This window comes from Lethenteron reissneri, chromosome 54, assembly GCF_015708825.2.
Source record: "Lethenteron reissneri isolate LAM-NWPU_2019-01 chromosome 54, ASM1570882v1, whole genome shotgun sequence".
NCBI classification, from domain to species: domain Eukaryota; kingdom Metazoa; phylum Chordata; class Hyperoartia; order Petromyzontiformes; family Petromyzontidae; genus Lethenteron; species Lethenteron reissneri.
The window spans coordinates 3588496-3614016 of NC_083832.1; the positions used below are offsets into that span (position 1 = coordinate 3588496).

At 50.2% G+C, this 25521-nt stretch overlaps 1 protein-coding gene across 1 annotated transcript; it reads left to right on the plus strand.

Moving 5' to 3' along the window:
• The first annotated feature begins 1916 nt into the window (after window positions 1-1916).
• On the plus strand, window positions 1917-22199 carry LOC133356494 (vacuolar fusion protein MON1 homolog A-like). The gene is given in 11 exon segments (XM_061574026.1): window positions 1917-1986; window positions 5939-6265; window positions 11005-11183; window positions 11517-11784; window positions 13862-14063; window positions 14837-15210; window positions 16094-16467; window positions 17034-17168; window positions 17170-17429; window positions 17656-17803; window positions 18805-22199. Coding segments are annotated over 9 exon segments (2064 nt in total). The 5' UTR covers window positions 1917-1986; window positions 5939-6265; window positions 11005-11021; the 3' UTR covers window positions 18946-22199.
• Window positions 22200-25521: the final 3322 nt, after the last annotated feature.

Sequence of the window (25521 nt, forward strand, 5' to 3'; positions counted from 1 at the left end):
ACAATGACAATATTTATAAAGCGACTTGAAGCATTATTTATTTGGGGGGGGGGGGGCAGACCTTTGTGACGTCATATTTGAGGGGGGGTCTGACTCTTGTGACGCCTGAGGACGACCGCTTGTGTTGCGATCGAAACGTCGTGATTTAATTTATTTCATACCTACGTGACTTTACCGAAAGAACCAAAGAGTATGGATCCCTGCAGTCAAGAAAACTTCTAATCTAGATTGTCTCTATCTCTCTGCGGAAACATTACGGAGTGGCCAAAGCAACCGGCCTGGGGCATGCCGGTTACGCACGTGTGGTCAATGTTGAGAGCAGTCTCGGCGTGGAGTCCCGGCACATTCACACTACTGCTCGCGTGAAGAATGTCTCAAAAATAATTGTCCACATTTCTGTGAACAGTTACTCATTGTAACAAAAACATTCTCAACCATCAACACTGCACTAAAGTCATTTGCCCTCTACTTGAGTTATTCCCCCCCGAGTTGATATACGTTTAACCAACAGTCTGGGCGGTGTTTATGGTCTGTGGTGTCCAATCATCATCATCTTCAAAAAAGCCAATTCAAATTCGGGAGTATCGTTTTGTTTGTACAGCGCTACGAGATGTTGTTATTAAAGACGTTTCATAAAATCAAGATTATAATTGCCAATTACCAATCGCTTACCATCACCCCCCCCCCCAAGGACGATAAAATGAGCAGTGTACGATGAAGCTGCACTGCATGTTTCAGTTTTTCAGGTTTCATTTATTAGGTAAGAGCCCTGTGAGCCATTCGGCTCTTGAATCGGGTGCAAACACAACAAACAAAAACAAGAAAACATCTTAAAGTGACTATGCACAAACACAAAAATGATCATGTTAGCAATGTGCCAGTGGTTAAGATATTCCATGGCATGTCGTCTAAAAATGTTGAATGTTCCACCTCCGGAATTTAAAGGTAAACTGGGCCCTCTCGAGTGGCTTTTGACAGTGGCGCATTGCCATGCCCCATCGACGGGAACCTCCCCATGTGTCACCTGGCACTACTGCCGTGAATGGAGACGTCGCTATCACAGTCCGTGTTGCTACCAAGAACTGCACGGGAGACCTGCGAGGCGGACTAATGCTCCGTCTAACACGGCACAGGGACAATGTCCTTGACTCTCGCATTTCCTTCCCGGAGCACCGAATCCTTGTCCCACACCTCTTTATAAATACCTATCTCCTCTCCCGCCAATACGTTTCTTTTGGGGTTTTCACCAAATCCCCAACTCGTTATTTTACAAGACGTGGACCCCACAACAGAACAACTACCCCTATAACACTGGTCAACACACGTTTTCTGGCATAAGGTATTTCAACGGTTTTAAGGTAATTTTGGGATGCTGATTCCAAATCTGGCATCAGTTTTTGTCAATCACATCAGGTTTTTGAGATATCAAATATTGCATTTTCAATAAAATCTGCAGAAGAAAAATATTAAATAAATGTGGATATCTACATAAAATGATATTATAAACACACTATCCTAAAACTACAGCACCATATTTTAACACTAAAGCAGTCACTGACTCGCAACAACTTGCAATCATAAGTGACAGAGTTAATTTCGGGTAAAATCAATGAAAATGGGGTATGCCGATAGCATAAAAATGAGATGTGGTAGAGCAAATCTGAGATCAGATTTGGAATCAGCACCCTGAAATTAGTCTAAAACAGCTGCAAAAGTCCAGGCCAGAAAAAAATGTTTTTTGTTGTTGACCAGTGTAATCATCATAGCCCATGGATGACACGATCACAGCGCCGTGCCTCTGTGAATCCCCGCCCACGTGAGTGTGTGGCTTGCGCGCGTGTTCGCCGCGGTCTCTCGTAACAACGCGACTCGTTCGTCGTTCGGGGACCCCTCCCCTCCCGCCCGTTGTTCGTCGCGGTCCCTCACCTCTCACCCCGAATCGTCACCGTGCCGGGTCGAACAGCAGCAGCAGCGGCGGCGGCGTTGGTGAGTTCCCTTCTCTGCTGACTTCCCTCCTCTCTCTCTGCTGCTGTTGTTGTTGTTGTTCTCTCATCAGCGCGAATCACCTCTCCCCGTAGCTTGCCAATGAATTACGCGAGCGGCAATTACACGGATCGTGTCAGCCGCTTCCAAATGGCGGAATGACCGTCGTGTCGAGGTCGCCGCGCTCTGTCCCCCTCCGCCGTCCATCGCCGGCGTCTCTCTCTCTGTTGGCGCTCTCGGTACCCGGCGTGTCACCACGCGCCTCACACCCGGGGGGGGCTTGCACGCCGCTGTTGTGTGTGTAGAGTGCCGTGTGGTGGTGTCTCCGTGTGTCTCTGTGTGTAGAGTGCCGTGTGGTGGTGTATCCGTGTGTCTCTGTGTGTCTCTGTGTGTGTGTACAGTGCCGGCTGGTGGTGTATCCGTGTGTCTCTGTGTGTGTGTCTCTGTGTGTGTGTAGAGTGCCGTGTGTCTCTGTGTGTCTCTGTGTGTGTGTAGAGTGCCGTGTGGTGGTGTATCCGTGTGTCTCTGTGTGTCTTTGTGTGTTGGTAGAGTGCCGTGTGGTGGTGTCTCCGTGTGTCTCTGTGTGTCTCTGTGTGTGTGTAGAGTGCCGTGTGTCTCTGTGTGTCTCTGTGTGTGTGTAGAGTGCCGTGTGTATCTGTGTGTCTCTGTGTGTGTGTAGAGTGCCGGCTGGTGGTGTATCCGTGTGTCTCTGTGTGTGTGTCTCTGTGTGTGTGTCTCTGTGTGTGTAGAGTGCCGGCTGGTGGTGTCTCTGTGTGTCTCTTTGTGTCTGGGTGTGTCTCTGTGTGTGTAGAGTGCCGGCTGGTGGTGTCTCTGTGTGTCTCTGTGTGTCTGTGTGTGTCTCTGTGTGTGCAGAGTGCCGGCTCGTGGTGTATCCGTGTGTCTCCGTGTCGTCTCCGTGTGTCTCTGTGTGTGTGTGTGGCGTTATCTGTGTGTATCCGTGTGTCTCTGTGTGTGTGTAGAGTGCCGGCTGGTGTCGTCTCCGTGTGTCTCTGTGTGTCTGTGTGTGTGCAGAGTGCCGGCTGGTGGTGTATCCTTGTGTCTCCGTGTGTCTGTGTGTGTGTAGAGTGCCGGCTGGTGGTGTCTCTGTGTGTCTCTGTGTGTGTGTAGAGTGCCGTGTGGTGGTGTATCTGTGTGTCTCTGTGTGTCTCTGTGTGTGTAGAGTGCCGTGTGGTGGTGTATCTGTGTGTCTCTGTGTGTGTGTAGAGTGCCGGCTGGTGGTGTCTCTGTGTGTCTCTGTGTGTGTGTAGAGTGCCGTGTGGTGGTGTATCTGTGTGTCTCTGTGTGTGTGTAGAGTGCCGTGTGATGGTGTATCTGTGTGTCTCTGTGTGTGTGTAGAGTGCCGGCTGGTGTCGTCTCCGTGTGTCTCTGTGTGTGTGTGTCGTTATCTGTGTGCGGGTGTCTACGACCAGCTGCGAGTTCCTCTTTAAGGTGATGATTGCTGCGCCGCATGACGACTGACGGACGGGGAGGGAGTCACTACGCACGGACAGTCTCACTCGCACAACAACAACAACAGCAGCCGACATAAGCCACTAAGTGGCCGTGACGTCACCACGACGCTTGTGCCAGGCTAGGTGCACGTTGAGGTCACGTGAAGTGTCGAACGCCCGCTGGCAGGAGGTCACGGGGCAGACCCAGCAGGTGCCACGGGTCGACTGACTGAGATGACCGAGATGACTGGCACATGCACCACCGGTGCCCTCTAACTGTGCCAACTCGATGTGCTTTAGCCACCCGGCGCTCCGCTCGTTGTTGTGAGCGTCGCTCCTCCGCCCTCCGTTGTTGTTGGAGGGCGACTGCCTCCAACTGCTCAGTAGCGTCCTTCACGAGCCTCCTCCACTGAGGCCGATCTTGACACCGCTGGTACCGGTCATCGGCAAGTCCACTCGGCTAGTCTCACTCGCCGACACTGTATCAGCGACAAAGATCCCCCCCATATCTAGCCCTTCACGGACTTTTGGGGAAAGTTTGCGAGCGTATGAAGGCCGGTACGGCTCACGAGGTGGTGGGTGACCACCGCCTTTGTCGCCCCAGTAGCGATGCTTACACAGATGATTAAGTACTCATTTGAGGCAGAGTCGACCTAGGAGAGGCCCAGACAATCGTCATCGGTGTTGGCCTTGAACTGGGACTCGAACTCGGGTGACCGTGTTCGTAGCGCAGACGCGCTAACCGCTACACTACCGCTCCCCATTCGCTCCACTATACTCACACAGACACTCACACAGACACTCACACAGGCACATACGTGCACACACAAGAAGCACAACAACAGCCGACATTCGCCACTAAGTGGCCGTGATGTCACCACGACGCTTGTGCCAGGCCATGTGCACCTTGAGGCCACGTGAAGTGTCGAACGCCCGCTGGCAGGAGGTCATGGGGCAGACCCAGGTGCCATGGGTTGATTGAGATGACTGGCAGATTTCACTAAATTAAAAACTACAACTATTTATATTTTTACAGGTAAGGCCCACTGAGCTATACAACTTTTTGAGAAGCAACCTGGCCGCATATGATAGCTCAGCTAAGTTCCGTATGATGTTGAAATGTTAAGCAGCCAAATACTGTAAGGGGCCGTCCATAAATGACGTCACGCACCTGGGGAGGTGGGTCAGACATATGTGACGATGTGTGACGATGGGGGGTGGTTTGAGAAATATGACGTCACATCATAATGCGCAACTTTAAATAAATATAGACAACACGTTCTACTTAATTAAATAGACTTTTAAAATAAATGTTTTCTCCTACAACATCAGAGTGCAGCGCCACATTAAATACGCACGACAATTCCAATAGTTTAAAGCGATTTGAAGCATGTTTTATACTTTTCTTTGGGGGGGGAAGCATGTTTTATACTTATTTGGGGAGGGGCAGAGCTTTGTGACGTCGTATTTGAGGGGGGGGTCTGACTTTATATGATGCCGTGTGACAAAGGGGGGGGGGGGGGTCAAAAATCGTCAAAAATCACGTGACGTCATTTATGGACGGCCCCTAAACGCGCATTTAGTGTATTTGTTGAAATATAGAGGGAAAAACCGGATGAGCCGGAGAAAAATCCACGCGACCACAGGGAGAACATTCAAATTCCAAATTTCCAGGCGTCACGGTCGGGATCCAACCCACAACCTCGTGTATATCAGGCGAGGTCGTTCTATCGCCACTGCGGTGCCCCTGATGCACCAAATATGCTCCCTACTGTGCCAAATTGCTCTGTTTTAGCCTTCCGGCGCTCCGCTCGTGAGCGTCGCTCCTCTGCCCTCCACTGTTGTTGGAGGGCGACTGCCTCCAACTGCTCAGTAGCGTCCTTCACGAGCCTCCTCCCGAGACGCCGATCTTGACACCACTGGTACCAGTCATCGGAAAGTCCAATCAGCTCCACATCCTCCTGTACCACATCAGCCAATCTCTGCTATAGGCCGTACTGCGCCCGTTGTATGTATGTTGAACTTCTTTCGCGCCGTACGTAGCCAATCGTGCTAATCGGAGGTGCGGGGGAAACAACAAACTCAACACATAAAAGACTTAATGAAGAAATTCGTTTTAAATCTACATTTAAAAGTGCATAACTCCAGTGGCTTCCTAATATTGGAAGGAAGAGCGTTCCAGACGGCCGCAGAAGCGCATCTCAAAGCGTGCGTCTTTGTTCGATGGCTAGGCAAAAGTCGCTGCGAGGATGACCAGAGTTAATGTGATAGTTTATGTTCCTTGAGGAGGACGGATCACCAGATCATCCTTCAAATCCTACGGAACCCATCCTGTGGTCCAGACAGTTGTGATTATATCATGTAGAGCAGTCTGCAGGCAAACGCCACCCTTCATGATAACGTTTTTTGGGTTAGGTCGCTGTTACTCCAACACCTACTGCTACTGCACTTTGGATGTACTCGCTGCTGTCAATTACAGTGTTCACTCTGTTTGTGTTTTACAGAGCGATCGCTGCCGGTTTAAGTTGTTCATTCAGCTATGGCACTTGAATAGCGCTATCCCAGAGGGGAGAGAGGAGAGGAGGCGGACGAGTACAACTTAGGTGGCACAGAGCCCAGCCTCGTCCCGACTCAGGCGCTCCGCACATCAAGCTGCGTCGACTGCACGGGAGCCAAGGCCGTACCCACATGGCCGTACCTCACAGTGGAGCCACGGTCTCTGGGCTTGCAGAGCGGCATCTCCACTGAGGCCACTGCCGATTTCGCGAAGCCACCGGCGGCGTGGAACCGAGAGGACGGAGTGAGTCAGGGAGGCCCTGCACCGAGACCAGGTGACGTTATCCCTAAGGTGAAGGGTCGTGCAGAACCTCCTGTCCTTCCATGCCTTGGAGGTTGGGATGGGAGGTGTGGAATGGGTGTGGGGTTTTGCGGCTGGGATTGGCGATAAGGCCGCAAACCATTAAGTAATTCATAGATTGAATGTTGGTTCGAGCATCGGTGAGAGCTGCAGTATGTATTTTTATCTTCTGTCATACCGTACATAGCCAACCTTGCTAATCCTTGGGGCAGGGTCTGCAGGAGGCAGAGAGACAAGGAGGCCTCAGCAGGCTGCCTGCAGATTGCAAAGCGGTGTGAATACTCATCATTCCCTGTGATTCGATGAATTGTCACAATGCAGAGTTGTGGTCTGATTCAAGAATCCATTATCTTTTTACATCGTGAAAGCAGCTACCACTGGTCCCTCCAAGGGTCACATAAACCCATTATATACAACATATATTATGTATACAATCATAGTTAGCTGTTCGTCAGTGTTGGCTATGGGGTTTGTTTGCAGGTTGGTTAACAGGAAACCCCACAACCATTTCAGACTTCACTTGGCAATGATGTAAGTCATGGCCGGGAATCAAACTCAGGTATCCAGGTTCACAGAGCATTGTGCTAACCGCTGCCCGGCTGCTTTTTCCATACAACAGATAGGAATGGGAAAACATCAACGCGTTATTAGTTTTAATATTCATACATCGATTAAAAGTTCCAACCTCCTAGTAATGGAGGTTTGGGTTTTCTCTGGCCACTCAAGTTTTTTGTTACATTTACAAAATGTACTATGCAGGAAACTGATTTCATTAACATTTTCAGTAGCCCTGAGACTCAATAAAGCTTTCCTAAGTAAATGTCTCTAAATGAAAATCGTTGTTGCTAGTGTAGTTAATTTTGTTTTTCAAGTGCTGTGGTAAATGTGTATTTTGGCTTTTTGCTTTCCATTGGGTTGCAATTATGCCATGGGTATTAAGTCACGAGACTACTTTCCACCCTAAACTCTTCACAGTGAGTCGTGTAGTGTTACATTGTGTCCTGAACTCTCACAGTAAAGGGCGCAGTGTTACATCGTGGGGCAACATGGCGCTGAGATGTTTTCTCCCTTACCTGGTATGCAGGAGTAAGTGGGTTTGATCACAACCCTGAAGCCTGTATATTTGGAAATTGCATGTTCTCCCCGTGGTCACGTGGATTTTTCTTCATGTTCTCCGCTTTTTCGCTCCACTTGTAGAGACATGCGTTTAGATAATTTGGCTGCGACTATACATTCCTACATGTGATAAGCCACTCGTTGAGTTATCATTTGTGACCAGGTCGCTTCTGATAAAGTTAATGGCTCAGTGGGCTTTACCTGGTAAATATAATAGTTTAGTTTCAAATAGTTTAGTTTACATCGTGTCCTAAACGCTCACAGCGAGCGGAGCAGTGTCACATCGTGTCCTGAACCCTCACAGAGAGGGGTGCAGTGTCACATCATGTCCTGAACCCTCACAGCGAGGGGTGCAGTGTCACATCGTGTCAGAAAACAGCTTTGGAAGATTACCTCAGCACCACAGTTGAAGTCCTTTCACTAGGCCTCTTATCCACACTCAGGGTAAAAGGATCTGTGTTTATTAAGTGCTTAACTGCCACTGTATCTCCAAACGCTTACAAAACACAAGCTACAGCAATCACTTGGGCAAAAGAGCAAAGGAGAGCGTTCTGATTTTGATATTGTGTCCAGGTTTAACTCGATTTAGTTGTATGCAATTACCGTTGTGTTCAGACGCTGTGGCTAGTTTTGATGATATTTGATGTGTCCTCTGTGCTATTCGCTGTAGATAATTGTTCCTGTACAGTGTGTAGTATCCTTCCAGTATTAATGTTCCACATGAATATAAATTATTGTTATTATTCGAGAGGGGAAAAGACAACAGATTACGACAGTAAGGGACATTACAGATGCAAGGCTAAAGGGCAATCCACGCAAACCAGGTCACATCAGTCACTGCTAAGACCCTCAGCATTAAGGTGATAGTGCAGAGGTGACTCTCATGCCTCGTGGCATAAAGTATCTGGGTTCGATTCCCGACTCGTGACCTCCTGCCAGCGGGCGTTCGACACTTCACGTGGCCTCAAGGTGCACATGGCCTGGCACAAGCGTCGTGGTGACATCACGGCCACTTAGTGGCGAATGTCGGCTGTTGTTGTGCTTCTTGTGTGTGCACGTATGTGCCTGTGTGAGTGTCTGTGTGAGTGTCTGTGTGAGTATAGTGGAGCGAATGGGGAGCGGTAGTGTAGCGGTTAGCGCGTCTGCGCTACGAACACGGTCACCCGAGTTCGAGTCCCGTTCAAGGCCAACACCGATGACGATTGTCTGGGCCTCCCCTAGGTCGACTCTGCCTTTCTTTGTGGAGTCTGTTCTTTTCCCCTGTTCTGCATGGTTTACCTCCAGCGTCTCTGCTGTCCTCCTATAGCATAAACCATACGGCGTAACTGGTATTGGCAAAACATCCCAATGCCGAAAAATCAGCTGCAAATTACTCTGTTGGGATGACACACAGCAGCAACATCGTCCCCCCTACTGCTAAAACTTGTCAGGACCCTCCTGAAAAAGAGTTGAGACTCGGCGAGGCTTTCCTGGACAAACCCAACAGAAAAATAATAACACAAATTAGAGTCCAGCAACAAGAGAGAACTAAATGACTGCCCTAATCTGCTGTCCAGGCACCCCCACTCAATCAGCACCACCCATTCTCACCGACCACCACCCACCCACGCCACCACCCTGCTGTCAGTGGCAAGGCCTAGCAGAGTCTCGCTGTCATTGGCACAGGCTATTGGCAAGGTGGGGCAATGTGAGCAGTTGGACAGGTCTCTCCGTGAGAGATGCTCAAGATTGAAATAAGTAGGATGAAACTGGATAGATGGTGGAAAGCCCAGGAGATTCCCCTGCACACTCTTTTGTGATGTACCAGCGGCAGATCCTGGGGTCCCCGTGCCACCCACACACTGCCGTAATGCAACTGGGCAGGCCCTGGGATCAGACGCAATGGCAGTGATAAGGGTGAGGGCCAGCAATGACCAGTGTGGTGATGTTTGATTTAACAACGCCCACGACCAACTGTGGATTGATAAAAGGGCTGAAAATCTTTATTATAAAACATTCTATTGTGTTCCAGAAACGCCCGTTACACATTTACATGTAGGAATGCCGTTGTGGGTTTGGTGAGATTTTGAACAATGAAACCTTCTGTGTTGAGTTCACCACCAGAGCCTGTTATAGCAGCTCGGCACGTGGTGGCTGGGAGGAGGCGCGGGTCGCGCCAAAGGAAGCAGTGCCATGGGCGTCCAATTCAACCAACACTCCACGTGACGCTGGTCACAATGATCACAACCATGAATCCCTCGGTGCCTCCCCTGCCGTCTTTAGCTGGCAAACTAATCGAAGACCCGGCGCAGCAATGAGCCGGCTTCGGCGTGCAGTAATTTCCAGGTCATTTTTCAGCATTGGGATGTTTGGCCAACAGCAGTTACACTATACTCTTTGGTTCTTTCGGTAAAGTCACGTAGGTATAAAATAAATCACGACGTTTCGGGCACAACACAAGCGTCCGTCATCAGGTGGGAAAGCATGGTCTGCTGCTGAGGCAGACTGTTTTAAACGGTGACGGAGCTTGTGTTGCGCCCGTAACGTCGTGATTTATTTTATACCCACGTGACTTTACCGAAAGAACCAAAGAGTATGGATTCCTGCAGTCACGAAAGCTTCAAACCAGTTACACTGTATGGGGTTTTTTTAGCTCTGGGAGGAAACCAGAGAACCTGGAGGAAACTCATGCAGAATAGGGGGAGAGAGAATGTACAAACCCCATGCAGAAAGATGCTCCAATCAGGAATCGAACCCAGGAATGTATTTCTGTCAGAAACGAGTGTTACCATGGCACCACCACCCTTGCTATTGGACGAGTTCATTCTGAGTGCCTGCAGCTGTCATATTGAGATATCTTGCACTGCCAAGCAAACACCTACATGTATCGTAAATGTCTCACCCTTCTGTAATGCCATCTCCCAACAACGTGGGGCAAAGCGGAGCACAGTTTGAGGTGGGTAGTGGTGAAGAGACAGTTCCGCATTTTACGAGCGGTGCCAGATGCAGACTAAACTCTCTATTGTATGGAATTTAAAAATAAACTGGCAAAACATAGCCACGTGTTGAATCTGGTAAACCATGCGATGGCATCGGGAGCTGCTTGATGCACAGCGTTTGTTCCTCTTTATGTAAGCTTGTAATGGGCAGTGCTGGTTTATGTGATGAGCAGATTGCACTTAACCAGATTCACAACATGGAACCTCTTTCATTCTCCAATTGTGAAGGAAATAGCAACTGCTGCCATGCATTATGCACGGACTCATTGAAGCTCTCGTGAAGTGCCATCGCATGGATTGCCAGATTCAACACTCGGCTATAATATTTTGGCAGTTGCTTTTCAAATGCCATACAATAGAGAGCAATTAGTCTGCATTTGGCACCGCCCGTAAAATGCAGAGCTGGCTCTTCATCACCGCCGACCACAAACTGGGCTCCGCTCTGCCCTACGTTGTTGGGAGATTAGAGAAACAGTGAGACGGGTATGATACAATTCGGTGCTTGCTTGGCAGTATAAGAGATCTAAATACGCAACTGAAAACTGTACTGCCATGAGAACCATCAGCGCAGCATGGCGATTTGCGATTTGACACGCGTGTCCTGCATGTCCTCGTGTAGACGTGCTGCCCGCAACGATGGCGACTCTGCCGCAGGGCAATGGGCACGTCCCCGGCGAGGCCCCCGTGCCCTGCATCTGCGTTGCGCTCACGAGTCCCCCTGTGCCCAACTGCGTGGCGCCCATGTGTGCGAGGGGCGATGACGCCCATCTCGAGGAGGTCCCGGGTTTTGGCGAGAAGGTGAGCACAACGCTCGGTGCCGCGCGCCCATCTGTCCTTCCGTGCGTGCTTGTCAGCCGATGGCGCGCACGTCACATGGCTCGGTGTGAGCGTGGAGGCTGTCGGGTGCTACACAAATACACTTTGAGGACATAATGTGGCAGTTTACCTTGGAATCTCCTACCCTTTATTCGAGGTGAGGCATTGCTCGTGGAGTGGCCGGACCTGTATATTTAACAGGGAAAGTGCAAAATCACCGACTGCCTTGCACGTGTGTAATGTGTGCACGTGTGCACGTGTGCTTGACTCGTGTGTAATGTGTACACAATCGTGCTCTCGCCTGGCATTGTACAGTGGGGAGATGTTGACCCCCCGGGGGGTGACGCGGTGGCGAGCAGTGCGCCGCACTCACGGTCTCCGACCTCGCTGCCCGTGACCTCTGAGGGAACCGTGCACCGATCACACTGCACTGCCCAGGACGGGCAGGAGAAGGCGGTGGAGGCGGAGGAGGACATGGGGGTCCTCGCGGTGCCGCCCAGCTGCGCCGAGGGTCTCCCCGGCAGCCTGGCCCCTCCGGGCCCCGCGGACGGAAGCCCCAGCCGTTCGGAGAGCCCCGCTCCGGGTGAGTGCGTGAGCGGTGCGCGCTCGCTTGCCCCGCTCAGCCGGAGCGGGGCTCTCCGAGCGGCTGGGGCAAGCGAGAGCACGCCGCTCTGCTGTTGCTCCCGGCCAACCACAGCGGCGACGCGCCCGCCCTCACCCTGTGGACACTCCCATCCATGCCTACCTTCTCCACCTCAGTCTGCTCTCTTGCCTGCGCTCCCCACACTCACAACCAAGGACCCCTATTAATAGCCCCCGTCATCTTAATTCAGTCGGAGGTCGCTGATTCTCTTCTGGTGTCGCCCGTTTCTAGATCATCCTGACTCTGGCTGTTTGCATCGCTGCCTCCTCCCCTTGTTCGGTTTCCTTTTTAAATCCTTTATATTAAGTTCGCTTGCTTGCTTGCGTGCTTGCTTGCTTAGGACCGTGCAAATCTTTCGGTCGTTTTTTAACCTACTTCCCGTGATCCAATCGAGCTGACATTTTCCACACAGACTCGTTGTGCCAGACAATTATTGTTCGTGAAAAAAAATTCCCAAAATTTTACACTTTTTAGGCAAAATTTTTTTATTTTACATATATTGAAATAGAACTCATTCTTGGCTTTGGCTGAACGTCACAGTATAAGAGCCCAGAGCGTAACCCCTCCACAGGCCGTGGCGGAGTAGCGCAGTTGGTAGCGCCCTCGCTTCCCATGCCAAAGGTCGTGAGATCGATCCCCGCGTCCTCCACAGGCGAATATATTTTTAAATCCTTTATATTAAGTTCGCTTGCTTGCTTAGGACCGTGCAAATCTTTCGCTCGTTTTTTAACCCACTTCCCGTGATCTAATCGAGCTGACATTTTCCACACAGACTCGTTGTGTGTGACAATTAATTTTTGTGAAAAAAAGAAAATGCCAATTTTTACACTGTTTAGGGAAAACAAATTAAATATTTAATTACCAATTGCTTAATGGTGGCAGACAATCATCTGACCCATAGGTGGCAGCCATCTCAAGCCAGAGGACGAGAGGACTCTAGCCGCCACGCATATAAAGGATTTATTGTGAAAAACTTTGTTTTTACGGGTTTACTTGTTTGCCTCTAAAGTTTACTTTTCTTGACCCCACAATCCCTTTACCATCTCTTCTGCTTTGTATGCTCATGTTCACTCTGCTGCCACCAACTACCATTAGATGTCCATCTTCTCTGCGCGTCATCTTGAGATACCCATATTTGATAAATAATGTGCTTTACATTCTAAAAGAGACCTTGCTGTTACCCGACTCAATAGTGTCAATGCCGGCGGAGTGGTTTAGGAGTCCTGAATCATTTCTGTTGTAGCAGGAGCCCCAGTCATTGGTGCTTGTGCTTGTGCGAGGCAGTACAGCAAGTCGTTTTGTGGTAGCAGGACCCTCCATATAAAATCCCTGAGGTTCGGTGAGGCTCTAAATCGGTCAGGTATTACGTGTCCTTGTGTAACTGTAATATCCAAGGGTACCCTTTCAGATTATTCACTAAAACAACCCTTCGTGATCGTGTTATCAGTGTAGCGACGCGTGATGCAATGTGGCAGAGGAGGAGCACATGCAGCTGTAGTTTTCGGAACCCACGCTCCCCACACACCGTGGGCCGTGGGCGGAGGGCATCTCACTGCCTCCCTGGCCCCTGGCTACCGGCCCATGCCACACGACCATGTGGATGTTGTAGCGAGCTGTCAGGATGTGACAGGAAGCCGTCAGGGTGTGTGGTAGTGTGCCATCAAGGTGTGACAGTGAGCCATCAGGGTTTGATATAGTGGACTGTAAGAGTGTGATGGTGAGCTGTCAGGGTGTGGTAGTAAGCTGCTTGGGTGTGATAGTGAGCTGTAAGGGTGTTCTAGTGCGTTATCTGGGTGTCGTAGTGAGTTGTCAGGGTGTCGTAGTGAGTTGCCAGGGTGTTGTAGTGAGTCGCTAGTGTATGATAGTGATCTGTAAGGGTGTTGTAGTAAGCTGTCATGGAGTTGTAGTGAGCCGTAAGGTTGTTGTAGTGAGTTGTTAGGGTGTTGTAGTGAGTTGTTAGGGTGTGCGGTTGTGTGTCGTGCGTCTCACTTGGCGCGTCATTCCCACTTCCCGCCAGGCGCCATGCATCACGAGCGGAGCTCCATGTTCCTCACCGTCAAGACGTACGCCGATCTGCTGGGTTGCGACGATCCCGGGGACGCGCAGCCCGGAGCGACCGCCGCCGGTGACGGCAGCGCCCGGCAACCACGCGACGCGGCGTCTGTCGCGGTGCGGCCGATGGCGCCTCTCGGCGACCACACAGACGGCACGGTGGCGCGGTGAGGGACGCCGGCGCGCACGGACTCCTTTCTCCCACTCTCCACGTGGTGCACAGCCACTGGCCGTGTGTTTGTAATCCGGTCTCGACGCTCACACGTCTCATACAAATGAGATGTAAAACTTTTTTTCTGTGTTTTTACAGTGATATTCCCCCCTTGCGTTGTGGGCATCACACCACGACGTGAAGAATCCCTAGGGAAATCTCCCGTTTGTTTGAGGATGGCCCCCAGACGCATGTTTTCTATACATTATTGTGTGATCCCTTCGAATTACCCTATTATTCCGCACTCCAAAGCGGTTCATTTTCCTCCACTCTGCTAAGCGAGATATTTTTGTCCTATAACAGTCAAACCAATATTTTCAATTCTCAGATCCGTAATGTATTACATTTTTTATGAAAAACCAAAATTAATCAAATGATTTCGTATCTCTATTGTTGCCTGGGTTGAGACCATCAACTCGCGACACTTGAAAACCCACTCGTTAGTTTAATCACGGGTGGCTGAAATCCAGTAGTGTTGTGTCAATCCTGTCATATGAGAGCCACCTGGCTACCGACCAGAAGAGGAACGCCAGTGGCCATTATAACTCAAGGGACATCGGCAGTCAAACGCTAGACATTTGATCGTTCCCCTTTGCATCTCAGCATGAACTGGTGAAACACCGGTTCATTTCGTCCTGGCTGTGCCCTGTTTGGCGTAGCTGTGTCCGCGTGCACGCAGGCCGCTCGAAGCGGACCAGTTGGGCCGCATCAACGCTCTCGTTTCCGCAGGCCCGAGGGTGGCGATGCCGCCGCCGGTGACGACGACGACGACGACGACGCGGGCATCGTGATCAGCCCCCACGACGCCGACTTCTTGTCGGAGTCGGACGTCTCGTCGGAGCGCGACGCGGCCAATGGCGCCGAGTCGGACTCGGCAACGGTGGCGGCGGCGGAAGAGGAGGCGGCGTCGCGGGACGGCGAGGACGTGACGAGTGCCGAGTGGAGGCAGCACCGCAAGCACATCTTCGTGCTCAGCGAGGCGGGGAAGCCCATCTACTCGCGGCACGGCAGCGAGGAGGCGCTCTCCTCCATCATGGGCGTCATGCTCGCGCTCGTCTCCTTCGTGCAGGCCAGCCGCAACGCCATCCGCTCCATACACACAGGTGACGAGGACGCACGCCCTGCGACGCACGTTGATGTGCTGGCACGCGAGCTGTACTGGGGTTGTCGGTTGGGCCATGAGAGTCGTGACGATTTCAGGAGGATCCTGCCCAGATTTTAAAGTAGGGGGTGAGGATGGCCACGTAGATGCCTAATCCTAACCCTAATATAGTTAAACCACTGTAATATTGACCGCGAAAGCCTACGTGTTAAACTAAACCACTAATATTGACCGCGAAAGCCTACGTGTTAAACTAAACCACTGTAATATTGACCGCGAAAGCCTACGTGTTAAACTAAACCACTGTAATATTGACCGCGAAAGCCTACGTGTTAAACTAAACCACTGTAATATTGACCGCGAAAGCCTACGTGTTAAACTAAACCACTGTAATATTGACCGCGAAAGCCTACGTGTTAAACTAAACCACTGTAATATTGACCGCGAAAGCCTACGTGTTAAACTAAACCACTGTAATATTGACCGCGAAAGCCTACGTGTTAAACTAAACCACTGTAATATTGACCGCGAAAGCCTACGTGTTAAACTAAACCACTGTAATATTGACCGCGAAAGCCTACGTGTTAAACTAAACCACTGTAATATTGACCGCGAAAGCCTACGTGTTAAACTAAACCACTGTAATATTGACCGCGAAAGCCTACGTGTTAAACTAAACCACTGGAGTCTGCACTCCCTCAACGAAGGAGGAGGAACAGCAAAGCTACTGATGCCCTCTCATGACAAGTACACCCCAACATTGGCATCTAGCTCCTGAACATATTGTCATTCACAAGTATAGAATAGTGTTGTTTTGTTTTTGCGCAGTTGTGGCATCAATATTGGTACTTATGTCCATATCCTCGCCGTTTCCCGGCACGCAGGCACGCACGTCGTCGTGTTCCTGCAGCGGGGCCCGCTGGTGCTGGTGGCCGTGTCACGCAGCCGCCAGTCGGAGCAGCAGCTGGCGCAAGAGCTGCAGTATGTCTACAGCCAGATCCTGAGCGTGCTCACGGCTACGCAACTCAACCGCGTCTTCCAGAATAAGCAGAGCTACGACCTGCGCCGCCTGCTCGCCGGCACGGAGCGCTTCCTCGACAGCCTGCTGGACCTCATGGAGACCGACCCCTGCTTCTTGCTGTCGGCTGTGCGTTGCCTGCCGCTTCCCGGCTCCCTGCGTGACTCCGTCAGCCAGAGCCTGCAGCAGGCCAAGGACAAGGACTTGGTGTTCTCCGTCATCCTGGCCAAGAACCACCTAGTGGGTACCAGTCACTGCGGAGTTCAGCATGGATCTCGAGCCGAATGTCTCCCTAGTATTTGCGTGTGGGATGAAATTCCTCATCGAATGATCAATAACCTACTTACGATGCTGTTGCCTCCTGGCCCCCTCGTATCCTCACACGTTGTGCATGCCACACTCTTGATGAAGTCTGCAGGTCCACCAGTCCCACCACAAAGCTTTAGAAGACAGCCCTGGCATCACCAAGCCAGAGGCTTCTTCACTGCCCTGTGCTTGTGTGTTTGGCTGCACGCGTGTACATGTGCACGTGTGTATGAGAGTGGTGGCGCAGCGGTTATCGCAATGTGCTACAGCCCTGTGAGTGATATCTGAACTGGTCCTGGGCCTTCCCTAAGTCGACTTAAATTAATACCTGATACGGTTTGTACTAAACATGACTACTTAAGAGACAAAGAGGTTCAGGCGTACTGCTTGCCACGCCTCCGCTTGTGCGCCTTGCCGACCTTAATAGGTGCTCACTAACAGCGCTTGCCCCAGCGGTCTTTCAAAGGGTACACGGGGGGGGATCTTTGTCTCTTGCGCAGGTGAGCATGGTGCGCCTGAAGGAGCAATCGCTGCACCCGGCCGACCTGCACCTGCTGCTGAACCTGGTGAGCGCATCGCGAACCTCGTTCAGCGAGGGCGAGGTGTGGCTGCCCATCTGCCTGCCACAATTCAACTTCGTCGGGCTTCTTCTACGCGCACGTCTCTTACCTGGACGACGCCTGCAACCTGTGCCTGCTGCTGCTGTGCGCCGACCGCGAGGCCTTCTTCACTGCCTCCGACTGCCGGCGCCGCGCGCTAGAGCGCATGCGGCGGCAGGACGCGCTGAGCGGAGTGCTGGCGGCGCTAGGCAGCGACTCGTACAGCGTGGCGCAGACCGGCATCCCGGACCTGCGCCACTTCATGTACAAGTGCCGCAGCACCTCGCAGTTCACCAGGTGAGAGCGGGTGGGGAGGGGGTCACAGCGCCGGTGCAAGGCGATTTGCACAGCGACTGAATGCATTCGATACGGTCCATGCCTAACGCGTTGGCTTTCGTAGCCGATATGATTCATAATTAAATTATAATATTCGCCTTACTAACAGCACTTGCCCCAAAGTCTGTTAAGGCTATACGGGGGACCTTTGTGTGTGTGTGTGTGTGTGTATCCGTGCGTGTCTCAGCCCTGAGCTGGAGGCCCCGTACTGCTCGGCTGAGTCGAGGCAGCGACTCTTTGACCTCTACCAGCAGCTGCACGGGCGCGTGCACAACGCGGCCCGGCCGCTGAAGCTCATCTACCACGTGCGCCAGCAGGAGACGCTGCTCGCCTGGGTGAGTGCTAACTGGAGGCACACGTGGGGGCATCCTCCGTGGCCTCGCGCTGCCGCCCGGTCACTCGCGGGTCACTCCGATGCTTGATGAGGGCCGCCACATGCAGCAAGGGTCGTGGCGGCCATGTAACAAAATCTCGCTCTGCTGGTTGGTGATGGCGGGTGGCGTAGATTCCGGACCATAAATGGAAAGTACAACAGCGGATTTTGCCACGCCGCTCTACGCCCACCAACGCACACAGCGATTGATCCGGGCACTCTCCAGGCTCAACCCCGCTTATCTTCTTAGATATGATGAGATTGGGTGCATTCCAGGTGATGTGGTCATGGGCACAAACTTTATACACTCTCCATAACCTCTCATTCATCCGTTTTGTTCTCACATGTAATTATCTCGCAGTGTAAATGCAGGGCTCACGATTGATGTCCGAGTACCGAACCAGCGCAGCACAGGTCCCGGTGTGGTTCCACGCCATCGCTGGGCTCCAGCGGGCCTCAGCGACAACACAAGAAATCGTCATGACACACGCATTGTCGAATACATATTGTAGAATACACATTGTGGAATACACAATGCATCCAGAGGATTGGGGGTTCACTCAACCATAAACATTGTGCAGTGAGAAAAAGCATTCTGGGCAATGAAATAAACATACGGACAAACGTGCGTGCTCGAGGACTGATGAGTAGAGCACTCGCGATAGAGTGAGCTGCAGGTACCGTGGGGAGGACTATTGAGATTTCTCTTCAAATGACTGGCCGACTGCCATTCATTGCCACAGAGGTCGATCTCCCTCAAGTTTATCACAATACGGTCAACGTAGGAAGTGTACGACCATCACGTTAGTCACGGTTCAGATGAACGTCTTCAACGTACAACTGCTGTGAAGTGTGTGTGTGCTTAACGTACTTTTTAAAAGCACCTTCCTGGTTAATAAAGCTCAGTTACAACAGTGTGATAGTTACAGCGATGCTCTCGATGCCCGCGTGTGTGCCGCGCAGGTGACGAGCGGTTTCGAACTGTACACCTGCTTCAGCCCTCTGGTCACCAAGGCGGCGGCCATCAACGCCATCACCAAGCTGCTTCGCTGGATCAAGAAGGAGGAGGAGCGCCTCTTCATCATGAACCCCCTCACCTACTGACGCGGCCGCCCGACTCGCGTCGTTGACGTCGCCCCCCGTCCTCCGCCCCGCCGTCTTCCGTGAAGACGCCCCCAGCAGGACGGTGCGCGCTGCGCGTTTTGTAAAAGCCGGGGCACCGCGGACGCCGTGTTCGGCGGCGAGAGCACGGGTTTAGACGGTGCCCCCTCATGCTAGTGCTTGAGGCATCGTCGGAGCGGCATGACGAGGGAGGCGGTGGTTCATCGCAAGGTCCGTCATCTTATGCTCACGTCCACGGTATCGCTGGGTTGCGCCTATCTGCTTTGCCGGCGTCGTGCGTTCTTTCACAGAGAGGCATCGAGACGCCGTTGGATTGGCGCCACCACGGTCCTGCATGGCGACTTCCCGGGGAAATGCTACGCACGCCTATAAATCATTCACACTTCACTTGCAGGAGCAACCCAAACAGCAGTGTGCAACAAACTGCGGACGCAACTAAGCCGTGCGTCATCGGTCACCTGACACGAGTGCAATGAATCGCTACTGGGGAGGGGTATGCTTTGTTAAGTGGAAATCCGAGGCGTGAGGGATTAAAAATCTGAATCTTTTTCACAGATGTCAGGTAGGACGTCCAGTTGTAGTAGGGTCAGTCACCGAGAGGAGGGGGAGATTATTGTGCAGCGTTTACACGTGGCGGCCATGCATCCCACAAGTTCGACTGCAGCACTTTGACGACTGGAATTCCGAGGCAGAAGGAAGTGTCACCTGAGCATAGACTGATTTATATGAAGCAGGGGCATACCTCAATGAAAATCTCATCGTAAACATTTAAAATGTTTATAAATGCACCCTTCATTCTACGAGCGCATTGTAAACTTGCACAATAAGGGACCTTCAAACCTAAGCCCACAATTGTCATGGTTCACTTGTGCTCTCTTCCTGGAGTAAAGTCAGCGAAAGTGCTGCTCCACTTTGACATCGCAGCGTGCAGAAAATGACAGCTGCAGTGGCGCTGGCACGTGGGGTCACGGCGGAGCCAGTAGGGGGACTGCCACCCAAGTCCCGCGTCTTGAGATGTTAAGGTGTGGACGCCATGTCCACCTGAGCTGTTCTTCTCTCGATTTTTGCTCGTGTTCCAAACCCAGATTCCAACCTGGCTGCTGAAGCAATCTCTTGCCCAATGTTCGTGACATTTGGACACGACAGGACATGAACTCTGTTAAAGTTCGGCTGCGCACTCGGCACATCCGCTCGAAAAGGGCCTTGGCAGCTACCATTTCAGTTGAGGAATAAAGTGTAATGTTTATGTGTTAAAATCCTATTTTGGCTGCCAAATCACGCATTTAAGCAAAACAATGTACACGTTTTTGGGTTGTTCCTATAAATGTAAATTTTAAAGTGACCCTACTTTGATTGAGACGAATGCAGAAGTGGTTGTAGACCGTTGCGTGTAACGGTCGCTCCAGCTGGAGCCGGGGGATAAGCGTGTGGTGTAGCCCGGCGTGTAACTTTTTCAGATATTTTGAATTCACTTGACTTCGATGTAAGATAGCTGACACGAATCGTTTTTATTTGTAGGATACGGCTGGGCATACGGGTTTGCTTGAAGTTTTATTCAGCGGCAAGTTTACCATTTGTAAAATACTGATGACGTGAGACAGTGGCTGCAGGCGGCGTAACGCTGGCTAAGGCCTGGCAGCCCGCGTGAGGGCTTAGAGGCGCGTGGTGCATGCGCAGCGTTCACAGGCCGACAACGGGCGATGCACGCCCAGCAAGCTCACTAGGCACTCTACGAGGTCGCATCACTGTTTTACGTTGCAAAACGCCGGCTATCTTTGGCCAATAAATCCATAGGTTGGTGTGTGACCCCTTTAGGGGGGGCTAAATGGGGGCTCGTGCACATCAACTCTGTTAGAATGTCCACAATCGACTGTCCGTCTTTGACAGTGACGACACATTGCCCTCTCACCCCCCCCCCCCCCCCCATGCGTCCCTTGGATCTTCACAGTCTGAAGGTGATGAGACTCCGAGTCGCTGGTTACTATGGGGGTGACACTTGGAGCTGTTATCGCCCTCTTGTCGCCTGTAGAAAGTTCCACATGCAACCTCAACTTCTGTGTCTGTCATAAGTCTCATAATTGCACTTTTTAGCGAGTGTATTCTAAAGCCTTGACTGTTTCAATAATCCCATCTGCAGATATAAAAATCTATGCATCTTGCACAGTGTTTCGTGAACGTCGTGAGTGGAAACCTGCAGAAGCACGTCTGGACATGGTGCCCCCTTGCACGAAGCCTGGCCTTGATGAGTCTGCAGTAGAGAACGTCATCATTGGTGTTGCGTCTACTCTCAAGCATGGCCAGTCACTCAACATTGGTTGTTACTAAAATGTTGAAATTAAATTAAATTTTAAAGTAGCTGGGGAGGTGGCTGGGTGAGTTGGGGGCTCAATTATTGTACCAGATTAACGAGGCATCACAGCCAGGATCCTGGGTTCTAACTCGGGACGTGTCTCCTACTGTGTTCACGGTGGCTGAGCTGCCTCGAGTGTGGACATTGACATGAGTCGGATAATGTTAGATGGCCAATGACGGCACAACATTTCACCGATTGTTTTAGTTCACTCAGTTCAAGCCACCACTTGATGCGTGAAATTGATGAATGTCGGTTATTTGACCACATATTACAGAACATGAAGGTGTGTTCTATTAGTTTCAAGTTTATTTTGTTTAAGCAGGTAAGATTTCAAGAGACCAGCATGAGTCTCATTTACAAGAATGACCCGGGGCATTAGTCGGCCAGTAGGGGATAATGATTGATATGTATAGTTCCAATTGAGTAATTTGCGGGTTATGTTTAAATTTGACAAATGTGGACTCTGACGTCCACTGTGAAGCAGACGGTCCGTAGTATTTTGACGGTCATTACAACCGCAGGAATAATCAGGACTGTTGCTGGATTTGAACCATGAACCTTTGCAACAAACATGAAACGCGCTACAGTTGGTATTCTTCACCACCCATGGCCTCGTGACGAGTCACTCCACTGGCTTGGTGTCGTCATTCTCCGTGGGCATTCCTTGGCCTGACACGAGCCTCGGCTGATGGAGGCAGTTCTTAAATCACGTTCATTCGATATCGGACTCCCGACAGCGCAATTGGGATAAAATTAGTGACAAAATGTAGACATTACACTGGGTTACGCTGCTGTAGGATTCCATTATCAGATGTTTAGATTTTAGATTTGAAGATTTCGTGACTGCAAGTATTCATATTCTTAGGTTTTTTCGGTAAAGTCACGTAGGTAAAAAATTAAAATTAATAAAAATAAAATAAAAATAAAAATCACGACGTTTCAGAGGCAACACAAGCGTCCGTCTTCAGGTGGAACCGTCAAGTAAATTTACTTGATGCAGCTGTCGTGCTGTGACGGTTCCACCTGAAGACGGAAGCTTGTGTTGCCTCCGAAACGTGATTTTTATTTTATTTTTATTTTACTTTTATTAATTAAATTTTTTATTTTTTACCTACGTGACTTTACCGAAAAAACCTAAGAATATGTTTAGATTTACCACGCATGGCTGCCCTGCATGGCTATGCTGTGACCGGGCCGGAACGATGAACCACAAGCAACTCAGAGCTGCCCACATAAAGCCTTCCTACATATTGCAACGTCCATCCCGTGTTTTGGTATTGAATTTAGAATGTATATTTGCGCCTTGGGTTGTGATTGGGTTGGCATCTCATAAAAATGAAATTACTACATCACACCACCAACAAAAAAAAGTACAATTCATGAGCAGTTTCAACCACGTTTTACACGGAGTGCCGGAGCGATGATGCACGTCTAATCCAGTTACAAAGTAGTCAGGTTGGTGAATTACACGGGTGAACTCGTGATGATGTGCAAAAAATACCCCCACTTCATCGGCTTGAAGGCAATTTCTCTTAAGGGGCAGTACAGAAAATGGTTTGAGCGTTCTTCCCATGTGGATTTTCTCTGGGTGCTGTTTTCACACGCATACAATGTTATCGAAGGATTTGTCAAAAATCCCAAAACCCTTCTGAATGGTAATCTAGAAGCCTTAGCAATGTTTTTTTTTAGTTAAGAATTCCAATTATTCAAGGTCAAGAGGTCATCGCGACAGGTGCCACTAATATCACCATACATCGCAATTGCTTCCGCTAATTACTACAGTTGCTGTCGAGTCGACATCTGACCATCAAGGTCACCGACCTCTGCGCGCCATAACGATGCCTATCTCGGTAACTGGCCCTTCTGCACCCTCCGCACGCTTCCTACCCATCTTCGTTACATCTACCACACCGTTCCCTTGTTTTAAACCAAATTTAAAAGTTTCTCACCCTATTCTTCTGAGACATTCTTGGCAGCATCTGCATGCACGTGTATTAAAAGGCCAGAAGGTTATTTTATGGTTGGCTTTCAATGGACAAATCCCTGACCCATACATTAACGTTGACATTACTGCTACCTCAAACACTCATCTGCTAACACTAAGGCTGACAGCTCTACCCTTCCAACGTGGTTTATCTTGTCCTTAAAACACTGCCACTACCAGACATCTCATCAATTCTATATCACGACACCCTGTTTTAAGCCAAAACAGATTGCTGTCAATTCACTGTCACCAGCTATACACTCGGTGTGTTCATGGCAAAGATGGACAGATTGCTGTCAGTCATCCAAATGGGCAATCGGCAGGTGTGGCACTTGTGCAGACAGTTCGGTCAACTTGTCACTTGGGCCATCAAATAATCGATGAGAGCCACGGCGCTGAGAAACGTGCTCTGAGAAGAGTGAGACCCTGTGCTGAGTGAGCTGTGGGCTGGAACTCGTGGCAGAAGTTGATCGAAGTGAATGAAGGGGGGGGGGGGGATATTAATTAGCAAAATAATTGTCGAACAATTTACAAACGTTGCTGTTATTTCTCACTACAGCTGCACAGGAATGTGTCCTCATAGCTTGAAGTATCAATTCTTATCCACACCCACGAACACATTTCTAGAGACTCATCCGTGTTACTATTTATTCAATATTAATTAAAACTCACTAGCATTATTATTATGTAACTTGAGTCAGCAAGCATCTCCACGACACTGATATCACTCGGTGCAGCAAATGGTTGGATCGTAATATGCCACGTCAAAGTACCGGAGGCGGCTTCCGCGCATCAAAGCCGGTGTCCAAAGTTTAGAGTAGAAACATTTCTGTAGGAATCGGTTTCATTTTGTCACCGTAGCATAGATATTGCGATATTGAAACAAATTAAAGGGTACTTAAATTTTGATTTAAAGCTTTCGTGACTGCAGGGATCATATTCTTGGTTCTTTCGGTAAAGTCACGTAGAAGGGAGATAATAAAATAATATATATATAAAACAATAAAAATTCTCACGTTTCGACTGCAACACAAGCAATCATCATCAGGTGTGAAATCCACAGCAAGAAAAATGTGAAAAATGTTCTCCCTTCTACATGACTTTACCGAAAGAACCAAGAATATAAAGGGTACTTGTTTGGGTTGATCCTATGGTTTTGACCTCTTGGCTTTACTGGACCTGGTGAACCCAGCGAGGACGGTTTGCGGTGAAGAGGGAGCACGCCGGCCAAGGAGCAGAAGAGAGTTGGGGGCATCGGCCGCACCACGCGGTGCGTTAAGTTGGAGGTGCTTCTGTCTTGAGCGGAAGATGACCTCAACACTCATTATTTTGGCTGGTAAATTCAAAATTTTGCTCGTTGATAAAATTAGTATTCAATTGTGGAAGAAAAAATATCCTGCTGAAGTGTGATTACAGCGAACTTCGATATCTCCGAAGGGATTGGCCTCAAGCGTGTTGCTTTTGCTCCACCCGACATCATGCTCACTTTGAGAACACCCCTCCCGCTCCCGATGCAAGGTTTGACATTTTTGCTTCGGCCTTACCAGTTTTCCCTTCTCCCGATGGCTGGAGAGCCTGGTTTCCATTGCACAATCCTTTAAATTGTGGCAATTCAGCTTTTAACCAGAGACCCCTACAGGTTGTGCAGAGGGCTGTTTTCAGTCGCAGTACGAGAGTGGGATAGATCTGAGACTGACGATTGAGGATGCATGTTATATCGGTACACAGCTATTGTAGCGTCACACAACGAAATTGGACATCGGTTTTGATGTCATGCTTGTTCACTTCAAGTTTAAACGACTACACATGCTCAGCTTAGTTTTTTTCTCAGCAGCAGTGTTAAGAGGTTGGCTCGGGCATTTTTGGGTCCCAACGAGTTCACATGATGACCCGGCTTTGCATTTATAAATCTATTAAATGCGATGGCATCTCCGACCTTAAACCTTTACTCGGCGTTTGTGTTGAGGCTAAGCGAAACAGCAGGATTATTGTCCGTGGTGTTTGTTGCGATTTCCAGTCGTTGCATCGCTGCCTACGTTAACGATCGCAATTTTATGTAAACGTCGTTGCTTGCAACATAGCTGCTCCAGCTGAAGGCCATGAACCCAAAAGGCCGAGCTCATGGGGCCGGATAACCCCCTCCCCCGTCCAAGGGTCTCGCTTGTGTACCACGGCAGCACTAGCGAGACCTCGGCATGAGACTCCAGGCTGCTCACATCTG